The sequence below is a fragment of the Salvelinus namaycush genome, chromosome 9, assembly GCF_016432855.1.
Source record: "Salvelinus namaycush isolate Seneca chromosome 9, SaNama_1.0, whole genome shotgun sequence".
Taxonomy (NCBI): Eukaryota; Metazoa; Chordata; class Actinopteri; order Salmoniformes; family Salmonidae; genus Salvelinus; species Salvelinus namaycush.
Window position 1 is genome coordinate 16,370,081 of NC_052315.1, and position 12,544 is coordinate 16,382,624.

The following is a 12,544-nucleotide window of genomic DNA, read 5'->3' on the forward strand; positions in this document are numbered from 1 at the left end:
ACTGAGCTTTACTGCTTCCTGATACCGAGGGCCTTTCTCTGTTTTGTGAAAACGTTCCTTTTTAGTGTGCTTATGATATGATGCACTTGCGTGTCAGATTTCACTGGCTATGGACAAGCTCAACCTGGTACCTTGATACCAAACACGCAACTCGTTATCCTGGATCTCACAAACATTTTTGAGGTGGCCTGTCATTTTGTCTCTCTGGGCAAGCAAAGCACAACTGGACAGGAGACAACAGGACAGGGTGCCAAACAAACACCACCCCTAACAACTGCCAGATATATAGGCAGCTCAGTGATGTTCTGTTGCTGTATGCCAAATAGGGGAATCCTCAAATCCATCCAGTATTATGCCGCATTCAGGATTCAGCCCATAGCTTTATGAGGTGTAGAGAGAGGAGAAAAAGGAACTGTAGATACTGATATCTAAACAAATATCTGCAACAGATCAACTGTACAGATATGGGCTTGTATGACAGATCTGACTCTTCAGACATACTACACAATCTTCAGTATCAAACATGTATCCTAAAGTTATTCCCACGGACTCCCACTAGTATTCATCATGATTCTACAGTGCAGGGAGAAGAGAGGTCACACTCCATGTATTAAGTGTCGACATCCAGCTCCTTATCACAAACAGGCCATCCTTTACAGCAGTGATTCCCAACCAGAGGTACAAGGACCCCTAAGGACCTATCCACAGGGGATACTTGAGAAGACTCATGAGACTTAGGCTTACTGGTAAAATGCACATGAGGGGGTACTTCAGGTGTACTCCAGGCAGAGCAAGATTCTGTTGGTGGTACAGTAACCAAAAAAGGTTGGGAACCACTGTTTTACTGTATGTTATAGAGACTAGCACACACACACACACACACACACACACACACACACACACACACACACACACACACACACACACACACACACACACACACACACACACACACACACACACACACACACACACACACACACACACACACACACACACACAGTGTCTCCTTCCAAACAGAAATCCCAATAGGGAGGACCACACCCACAATATGAGCTCATGTTGTTGCTATCACCTGTCTAGCCAATACATCTCTAGAGGATAGGGCGGTGTCATAAGCTAGGGATAGGCTAACGCATTACTACAATCAATTCAACCACTGCACTCTTAGTTGGGTAGCAAGCAAAATAGTGATAAACGGTACCTATATGTAGTGGGAATGAGATTTCCATGTACTTACAGTTGTGTTTACATCTGACAAACAAGCAGTGAAAGGCACACAAGGAACATACGCCTGGATAGTTCACTGAAAGCCCCTTAAAAAAATGCATAAATCTTTTAATAGCATGTACTGTAGTCTCCCAGTGAAATGAAATGTAGGCATCTAGTCACAATGGGGCATTGCATGAATATTTTACGCAGAAGCATGTTTCTAGTAAAGCCAATATAACTTAACACAGCACAAAAAGACCAACGTACTGAAGGGTTCTACAAAACCTTAATAGCAGTCGTGATCGCTCTACTTTGTGCTCAAACTACCCACACAGGCTATACATTATCCCACTGTGAAAATACATAAACAAAACTATGTAACTTCAGTAATATGCAACAACCAAAAACTGATGAGCTAGGATATGGTCTCTGCCTGGATAATTCTGGGATGAGATTAGCTAGCTTTGAACAATCTAACTTCGAACAAAATCCCTTTATCTTCCTTGATCCAGAGAGATGATCACTGACATTAATGATCTGCAAGGATTCATAGCAGTCATAGCAGATTACATTTAGGAAAGAAAAATCTCTAGTCATTTGTACTGCTAATCATCCTCACTGCCAAGTTCCATCTGTCAGGGTATGTGTGGGCCAACTGTCCAACATGTATCCATCTCAATCATAGATAAGGAGCAATGCATAGCCTCTTTTGTGCAGCCTTAGATTCAATAGAAATTATGCAATCTTCACTATTGTCGAGACAGTCCGTTCTAGCACAGAGTCCACTTTAGAGGTTTTAGTCTGAAGGACTATGTCCATTAAAAAAGGGGTTGCCAGTGCAAAACTATTTTGGTCAGTTATAAATCCATGAGCTCCTATTTAGAAATGCATGAGCATCCTGCCTTTTGGGGTTTGACTCTGAGATCTGCGATCGGTGGCAAAAGTCTATAGCACTTTACCCTCCACAAAGGGACTCAGGACCAGACAAACACACAAGTCAGAAACCTAGGCCTTCATGCCAGAAACCTAGGCCTTCATGGTCCCGTGTGGCTCAGTTGGTAGAGCATGGCGCTTGCAACGCCAGGGTTGTGGGTTCAATTCCCACGGGGGGACCAGGGTTCAATTCCCACGGGGGGACCAGGATGAATATGTATGAACTTTCCAATTTGTAAGTCGCTCTGGATAAGAGCGTCTGCTAAATGACTTAAATGTAAAATGCCAGACAACAGACACTCACCATACACACACACCCTAATGAAATCTGTGCACTACTCACCTTTGTGACCCATCATGACAGCGAGGTGTAGGGGTGTGTTTCCTGAAGAGGACAAAGAAAATACAGTTTAGACCACAGGAGGTTGGTGGCACCTTAATTGGGGAGAACAGCCTTGTGGTAATGACTGGAGTGGAATCAGTGGAATAGTATCAAATAGATCAAACATGGTTTTCAGGTGTTTGATGCCATTCCATTTGCTCTGTTCCGGCCATTATTATGAGCCATTCTCCACTAGTTTAGACTGTGTGTTACAGATAGGCCTGCAAACAGACACTCTAAATATCCTATCAATTCCCATGCCCATTATTTACATAGCCTAACCAATATGTAATTGAATCTTGGAAAAACTACTGTATTTGGTAAAGCAGTAATCCACTATGGCTGCATTTACACAGCCAGACAAATTCAGATATTTTTTTCACTAATTAGTCTTTTGATCAATCAGATCAGCTCTGAAAAAGATCGGATTTGAAAAGATCTAATGTGACTGGTCAAAAGACCAATTAGATTAAAGATCAGAATTGGGTTGCCTGTTTAAATGCAACCTTAATCATATAGAAGAAGGATAGTGTATGTGTGTGTGTGGTCAGTCTCAGAGAATATAGTGTAGACAGGCACAAATTGCACCTGTTTAAAAAAGGCAGTTAACCTTATAATATTATAACAATACTGTACACTTAAAGGGCCCCATATAGCCTACACCCAATAAATGAACATGTAGACAGACAAAAAGTACACTTCTGTAGTAAACTAATGAAGAAAAGCCACAAACACTGACAGCATGAGCAAAGGTCTGAATATGCACAAGTAGAATCCTACTGAGAAAGCTAAAAACCCATCCCCATAGCTTCTCCCAGTAGACAGGGTGGCCACATGGCAGGCATCTAGAGTATAACAGGCCTCCCAGTAGAAGCCCTGATGTGACAAATTTCATAGAGGGCCTAGGCCCAGCTGAGGTTCTCAGATGAGAAAGGGGATTGTCCAAGACTGGCAGATACCTCAGTCTCAGCCTGCTTATTTTTAGACGCTGCATAACTTCAGGTTGGTTTAGAGATTCTGCAATAATAATCTTATACAACTTTAATAAACAATGTGAAACAATGCAGTATGGGAGGTCAACATGGACCAGTCCACTTGAACTGGGATAGCCTTGCCATGCACAAGGGGATGTAGAACCAGCCCTATCGCAGCCTGCATCACCTAAAATGTGCTGTAAGTAAACAGTGGAGACTGATCAAGTTCCTGGTCATGCTCAAATGGATATGGTCCAACACATAATCAACAGACTCACCATACTGACACTACCACAGTAGGCCAAATGGAATATCAGCACTAGAGAAATTCCCATATCTTCCATAGCCTAAATAAAAACACTACACTAATTTAGCCTAGCTAGCATGTGATATCAGTCAAATTCAGATATTGCTGATTGATTTGCATTAGGTGTGCCTGGTTTCGATTTCTGTTAGTCTTTGAACCTGCGTGAGATTGACAGCTTCCCTGAAGTATGGCAAATCTCATTAATGGATGCTTTTTTTTGATCATTGTATAGGTTGTTGTTGTCCTCACCTATCCATTCCTTAAGAACAACTTCCAATAAGAACAACTACAAGCTGAGCTGGGTAGGCCTTGCCAAAGGTAGTGGAGGCGGAGGAACCGGCCTAGTGACATACAGCAACATGGAACTCAGACACATATCAACAATGTGTTGTTTTATATATTTTTTTTATCATCCTTTTTGGGATGCGTTGGGCATTTGGAAAATGGTCATCCCAAGGTGTTGGCCTGAGGGAAACGGTAGAGCAATGTCAACCACCCCAAAAATAAATGATGTAAACCAAGCTGGAAGACACACAAGCTCGTCTACAAAGCTTGTTTAAATTGATAATTTAGTCAGCTGAAAATATGATGAAACGATAAATGCCGACGGTACCGGTATTTCCTAGGTCAAATAGGCTAATTTGGAACATAGAGATAGGGAGCCATACGATTCTTACCATGGAGATCTTTCTGAGCAATATTCTGAGTTCGAATGAGCGAGGATAAGAGCCGGACATCCCCTTTGAATACACATTCATGGACTGGAAATCCTTCGCCGGTTCTGATTACAGGGTTTTTGTTGTTATCCTCGATAACGTCGGCGGTTGACAATGTGTTAGTGTTTGCATTTATCTGCGATTGCTGATTCTGATGTTGCTGCTGTGTCGATGGAGATTTAACCAACTTGTGATTGCTAAAGATTTTACTTGCTTTGCCCTTATTAGTCTTAGTTGAAGTAAATGTCCCAGTTGCAGCCTCTTCGTCCGGTTCCAGTAAATCCTCTTCTTTGCTCGGTTTATGATCCTTGCGGAGGGAGCGGATCTTTTCTCCGGTCATTTTCTAAACAATTGACAGCGGAGGAGAGGGTGCCGTTGACGATAACCCTCTGGGCAAATATATGTATTACGCTGGCAAAAATGACAGTGGTAGTCTAGATCACCCAAAATCTGTAAATTGCACATGAAAATCCTATATTATTCGACGAATAAAAGGAAAGAAGAATGCAATTTAAAAAGGGTAGCAAATACTCCGCAATAACTAAGTAACTACAACTATTTTTCCTTTTCTCATAACCGAAACTGTCCCTACATTAGCGACTCCTACAGAGTGCATCATTTGACTAGAACCGAAGATTCATCTGCCATCTTCCGCCAGTAGTATCGCGAGAGTTTGCAAAGGTTACAGTATATGTAGTTGAGGAACGCTCAACTATGCTCCACACCGTTCTCTATCGAGGCGTATCTCAGGCGGAGTTGAATTTCGATAACTCGTCACGTGATTTGCTAGCAACAACATTGAGTCACCATTAGTCAGTACTTGTAAAAAAAAAAAAAAAAAATGCTATTCTAAAAAAAATATTGTACATATGTTTGTCCTGTACAACCGCGGTCCTTCCATGGGGTGCTGCATTCATACTTTTAATAAAAACTTTTATCGAATACAACCACCGACTTGTTCCTACTTTGTGTTGCTCAAATGGAAACGTAGCGGCCTTGACATACTATGTAACTGAGATTAATTTTTACAAGTATCGACTGATGGTGACTCAATGTTGTTGCAAGCAAATCGCGCGAATAGTTATCAAAAGTCAACTCCGCCTCCATTTAAGAAAACGGAGTTGATTGTTCCTCAGCTACATTACCAGGGGGTGTTGGGTTAATATACATTATTGGTTGTTACATTCTCTGGTGTTACATTAGGGGATATTACAACAAAATAGCTACAATGTTACTTCTCATAAAATGGATTGGCTACTAATGTACACGCCTACAATCAATGATGTTACAATTACTCATTAAATGGAAAAGGTGGATACCTAGTCAGTGTTACAACTGAATGCATTCAACTGAAATGTGTCTTCTGCATTTAGCCCAACCCCTCTAAATCAGAGAGGTGTGGAGGCTGCCATAATCGACATCCAAGTGTTCGGTGCCCAGGGAACAGTGGGGTTAACTGATTGGCTACTAGTATGCACATTTAGTCTACAATAAGTTCTCAAGTTGTATTACAAGTCAAATTCTAGCATTTTCATAAAGTAAATAGTTACAACACTTGGATTGAGTCCATTCTCATATCTCATTATGTCACCATAGCACAGATCAAGAGTTTATAGATTTGCTTAACTGTCATGGTCAGTCAATCAACTTTCCATTCTGATGCAGATATAAAATACACTGAGTGTACAAAACATTAAGGTGTCGAAAGCAAGGTGTCGAAAGGTGTCAAAAGTGTTCCACAGGGATGTGGGCCCATGTTGACTTCAATGCTTCCCACAGTTGTGTCAAATTGGCTGAATGTCCATTGGGTGGTGGACTGTTCTTTATACATACGGGAAACTGTTGAGAATGAAAAACCTAAGGAACATATTTTTCTTATCAGCAAGAAAACAAGAATAACAAATTAAAAGGTTAAATTACTACATGCCTTTATAGGGTTAGGGTTCCCACACGGCAATATCTCCATGTTACAGCACTTGTTTACAGAAGACAAATGGAAGTCAGAGGTGACCACCTGTGCTATTTAGCCATCTAGCGTGCTCAAACACATGTGGAAGCCTATCCTATCCCAGTGTAGCTGTAAGCAAGTGTAGGTTCAGAATCTATTCTGGCTATGCCTTGGTTAGAAGATACCTTCATGAATAGAGCTAAAGGTAGTTAGCGTCTATGAATGGGCTAATTAGAAAAGGTGATAGACACCTGCTTGGAAGACACCTAGAGATACAGATTTCAAGCATCTAAATAGTGCTTATATTGGTTCTCTTTTGTGGATTTACCTTTGGATTCATTAGCTATTTTAATCCTTTTAACCAATTTTTTGGCCTTTTTGTTTGATTTTCAATCAATATCAATTAGAACCTGTCTATGCTTACTTTGATAGATTGCCTTCTTTACCATTCAACGACAAAATAACTGTGACAAACATTAAGGATTACTTCAAAATGGAGATTGCCTCAATAGCACTGCCCATGCTGTCACAGATGCTATAATGGCACAGATACTAGAAGGACTGTGGATCTACACATTTCGAAATTTGACTTTTTATAGTCAAACTGTCTTGACTAACACAGGGACTGAACAACATAGCACATTGTCTCCCCCTGTGTCACAGGAGTGGAAATAGTTGTGTGATAGAGAAAAAAAACAAAAAAAAATATCACAGCAACATCTTGACTCTCCCTCATAGCGTCAATGGGAGTGTAATTGTTGTTAGTTGTTTTTACAACATTTTGCTTTTTATGTACTAAGACAAAAAAACATACAAATGTGTTATAATAACTCTCCTGTTTTTGTTTCTCGTGTTTTACATTCAACTGAAAATATATATGTGGAAAAAAATACACACATAGCCGTCTTCAATAAATTGGTGGTGTAAATTTTAGACTATGTTCAAACTACGAACAAACTACATAAATTGTACGTAATGTACATGTGTATAACATATTTGTATAATGCAGTCTACTCTTCCTCTTATTCGCTCAAACTACGCATCATACTATTATTGGCTTGGCGAGAGAAAATCCTGCCAGCGGGGGCGCTCAAGATGGTGACATGAGAGGGTGTAACCAACATTTCTAGCTGAGGAACAATTTTAGTTTTTTTTTTTCACAAAGTTTATAGTTTTAGACTGCAGTTTCAATTTGTTTGTTTTTTCACAAAAAAATGATATCTAACCATACAATGTAGCTATTTTGAATGATTTTGTAATGAATCAAACCATTGAAATATATTTTTGACGATTTCCAACGAACAAGCTAGCTATCGAAAAGTTTCAGCGTGTGTAGGTAAGTTAGCCTGCTAACGTCTTCATAGCTAGTAGCATGGAATCAGGACATGACCAAACTGTTGCTGAGATAATGGATGTTGAAACTTCCAAGGAGAAAAGAGGCATTGTTGAAACTCACTCATATGCTTGCAGTGTAAAAAAAGGGGGGTGAATGCGATTCATACCCGAATACCCCAACCAAGGAGCAACTTCCAAAGAAGCTGAGAAGTGAACCATCAATGAGCCAGCTACAGGACAACATCGTCCGCATCCTCGCGGCTAAATTCAAAGAGAGCGCAGATGACATGAATTTGGTGATAAAGAACACTATCACGATTGTTAACCTGAAGAAATCGATTGATTTCAATGCTGAGGAAGAAAAACACTCTGAAGCAGCAGAACGCAACATTGAAAATTCAGGTTGCAAAGCAGGAGAAGAAACTCACTGAAATGGAGTCAAAGGTAAACGAGAATGACTGGTATAGTCGGAGATTGAATCTTCGAATTTATGGAATAGCAGAAAAATCTGACGAGAACATCAAAGCAAGAGTGAAGGACATTTGCAGGGCAATAGTCCCGGAGGAGGAGCGAAATGTTGTTGCAGGTTCTCTGGATGTAGTGCACCGCCTGGGTAGGCTGAGAGATGGGGAAAACAACCAGCCACCATGACCAGTGATCATGAGATTCATCTCCAGGACAGCGAGGGATATGACATGGAAAAGTGCAAAGAAAAATGACTATTTAAAGAATAACAACCTGAGGTTCAAGGAGGATCTGACAGCATTTGACAAAGAAGCTCGGAATCGTCTGTGGCGGATGATTGAGAGAGCAAGGAAGGAAGGGAAAAGTGCATACTTTGCGGAGCTAACGGTTTTGATAATGGAAGGGAAATTCACGCTGACGCCTAGCTTGTTGACTGCTCGACTTATAAAGTGAGTTGTGCAGGACTGAGTTTTATTTGCGTCTGATAAAACTATATTTCTTGAGGAATGAGCATTGTTTGTGTGAGCTAAACTTTTTTTATATCAATTTTTTTTTATGGCAGGGAAATTCGCAATGACACTTAATGTTAGCTTGATGGCTATTCGTTTTTACCAATCTATGGTACAATGTTATTTGCAATTGTATAAAAATATAATTTAGGTCAACCACTTGAGTGGTGCAAAGGACTGTTTTTATTTGCAACTAGTAAGAACTTTTCTTTTTGTGAGAACCCGATTCATGTGAACGTATGTAACAGTTTAACTTTAGTCAGTCCCCTCGCCCATACCCAGGCGCGAACCAGGGACCCTCAACAACGTCGCCCACGAAACATCGCTACCCATCGCTCCACAAAGGCCGCGGCCCTTGCAGAGCAAGGGGAACCACTACTTCAAGGTCTCAAAGCGAGTGACGTAACCGATTGAAACGCTATTTGCGCGCCCCACCGCTAACTAGCTAGCCATTTCACATCCGTTACACGTATACAGGTTTAATATTCTTCATATAGGCACTGTGATAGTAAATGTCCATTTCTGTTTTTTCTATTAATGCCAGGGGAATCCGTAATATATATATTTGTATTGTAAGGGTAAGAGTGCCGACTTTTTATTTCTTTCAAGAAACTCATGCCTGTTCCACAGATACTGCGTTTTGGAAGTGTCAATGGGGGAACGATATTTGGTTTTCATTTGGTACTAATCGGACAGCAGGTGTCGCTATTTTAAAAGGCAACTTTAAGGGTCATATATTGAGTCATGAAGCAGATAATACAGGGAGATGGATTATACTATTGGAAGATGTCAACCACGTTCAATTCATTGTTGTAAATACTTATGCTTCCAATAACAATTCAAGTAACTGTATTTTATTTAGAGACATTGAGAGGAAAATAAGTAAAATTATGTCTAAATTTCCATTGGCCAGTGTAATATGGGGTGGAGATTTTAATACAGTATTACATGATAATCTAGATAGATGGCCTCCTACGGATAGCAATTCTGTTTGTGAGATAAGGAATATATGTCTACGGTTAGGTGTTCTAGATATTTGGAGACATAAGAACCCAGATAAGATTGTTTACATGGAGTACTAAAGATGTATCTATACAATCCCGTATTGATTTCTGGCTGATATCTGAAGATATGGCTGACAAGGTTGATACAGTCTTGATTGAACCATCGATTTTAACAGACCACAAAGGGATCTCAATAAAGATAAATATGCATGGTTTGTCAACAAAAAAAGTTAATGTTACTGGAAAATGAACAAGACTTTACTAGAGAATTAAGTATTTAAGAAGGAAGTAGCAGGAATTATTGATAAATACTGGAATTGTGCCTGTGTTTATGAATACGTTTGGAAGTTACTGGGAGCTAATGAAATTTGATATAAGGCTTTTGGCTATTTCAATGGGGAAAGAAATTGCTCGTGCCAAGAGAAAGAATATGACATCATAAAGGGAATAATGGGTTATACTAAAAAAAACTGAACTAACTAATCAGGAATTACTGGAGCTATCATCATTGCAAATGCAGTTAGACTGTATCTACGAGGAAAAGGCCCGGGGAGCGTTTGTAAGATCAAGACGAAAATGGATGGAAGAGGGAGAGAAAAATACAAAATATTTCTTTAATTTAGAAAAAACGGCAGGCAAAAAGACTTCCATATGTAAATTAATGATTAATAATAGTCCCAATGAAAATCTTAAAGAAATCTCTCAGCATGTTGCCCAGTTTTATCAGAATCTGTATACATCAGCCCAGTCAACTTCCAATATGGATCTTTTCTTAGACAATGTAGCAAACATTGCTAAGAAGATAGATAATGATTTCAGGGATTTTTGTGATGAGTTTTCTGAAATTGAGATAAAAGACTGTATTAAAAGCCTTAAGGACAATAGGTCCGCTGGAAATAATGGTTTAATAAGCGAGTTTTATAAAGCATTCAATGATAAATTGATTCCTTTCATTCTTGCTATGTTTCAAGAATCAATAGAAAAAGGGGAGTTACCGGCTTCCTTAAAGAAAGGTGTAATTACTTTGATTCCCAAACCTAATAAGGATACTCTTTATATAGACAACTGGAGACCCATTAGCCTGTTGAATAATGATGGGAAATTATTTGCCCTTGTATTTGCTAAGAGGTTGAAACAAGGCTTGCATCATGTAATTGATTAAGAACAATCTGGTTTTGTGCATGGTCGACACATTAGTAATAACATCAGGTTGATCTTAGATATGATTGACTATAATGACCTCATCCTTGATGATAGTTTTCTTATGTTTGTTGATTTTTTTAAAGCTTTTGACACTGTAGAACATGAGTTTATGTTCAAAGCAATACGTTTTTTTTTTTTTTTTTGAAAGCAGTCCAAACTTTATATAGTGGTTGTACTAGCTCTGTAAAATGAGCTCACGGGACATCCCAAAGAGTTGATATTGGCCGTGGCATTAGGCAGGGCTGCCCAATTAGTCAATTTTAATTTTTATTGGTTACTCAAATTATGGCTTTTCATATCAAGAAAGGTCATTTTCAAGGTGTTTCAGCACTTGGCAAGGAATTTAAACTATGTCAACTGGCTGATGATACCACCATATTTTTAAGAGACAGGAATGAGGTTTCTAAAGCAGTTTCCTGTATTGAAGACTTTTCCTTGGTTTCGGGTTTGAAAATTAATATCAATAAGTCAGTCTTATTTCCACTCGAGGATTGTGTTTTACAGGAAGTATATGGTATCCCAATTAAAGATAAGGTTACTTATCTTGGAATTGTTACATGCAAGGATGAAAAACAAAGGAGTGAATTGAACTTTAACCCCATTTTTGAGAAAACAAAGAAGAAATTGAACCTCTGGTTGATAAGAGATATTTCGTTATACGGTCGGGTTTTATTATCCAAAGCTGAAGGGTTATCCAGATTGGTTTATGTCTCGTTATCACTTGACTTACCCCCTAAAATTGTAAATGACTTAGATAAGATTCTTTATAATTTTATTTGGAGGAACAAGCCTCACTATCTACGAAAAGATTTTCTCACTAATACTCACTAAGGAGGTCTTGAGGTTTTAGATTTCAATACTCTAAATAATACTTTTAAAATAAATTGGATTCTGAAGTATGTTAAGAACCAGAACAGTATTTGGAATGTCTTCCCTAAGTATTTATTTGGTTTAGAATTTTTGCTTCGATGTAATTTTGATATTGATAAAATCTCAGTCAAGTTGGCCAAATTCCATAAGCAGGCAATTTCAGCTTGGACGTTAGTGTATAAACACCATTTTTCCCCTCACAGATACTTTTTATGGAAAAACAAAGATATACCATTTAAAAATAAGTCTTTTTTTTCATAACTGGTTGGAAAATAAAATTATTTTGGTTGGTCAGTTACTGAATAAGGATGGATATCTACTCTCATATGGGGAATTTCTTGATAAGTTTAAAATTCCAATAACCCCGAAAGAATATGCAATTGTTTTTGATGCGATTCCAAGGGGGGTTGTATCTCTTTTTAAATTCCTCTGTGGTTGATGTAAGTAACATAGATTTAGATGAAAATATATTAATTGGCAATATTCACATCAAAGATAAATGTAGTAATAAACAGATTAGGAATATTGTTTGTTACTACAATTCCCTCAGCAAGATTCTTTTGGTCAAATATCTATGGTGATATACAATGGGGGAAAGCATGGAAAATTGCTAACAAATATTGTATCAGTAACATAGTAAAGGAAGTTTCATTTAAAATGTTACATAGAATGTATCCTGTGAAACA

The 12,544-nt window shown here is 38.7% G+C and overlaps 1 protein-coding gene across 2 annotated transcripts in view; it reads right to left on the reverse strand.

The window, feature by feature from the left end:
- Positions 1 to 5,185, reverse strand: part of ankrd13c (ankyrin repeat domain 13C) — a 57,089-nt gene extending 51,904 nt beyond the window's left edge. For both annotated transcript variants that reach the window (XM_039000962.1, XM_039000961.1), the window contains exons 1-2: positions 4,486 to 5,185; positions 2,489 to 2,530 (exon numbers count right to left, since the gene is read on the reverse strand). In XM_039000962.1, coding sequence (XP_038856890.1) covers positions 2,489 to 2,530; positions 4,486 to 4,864 — 421 coding nt within the window. In that variant the 5' untranslated portion in view covers positions 4,865 to 5,185. The remainder of the gene's footprint in view (positions 1 to 2,488; positions 2,531 to 4,485) is intronic.
- Between the last annotated feature and the right edge of the window lie 7,359 nt (positions 5,186 to 12,544).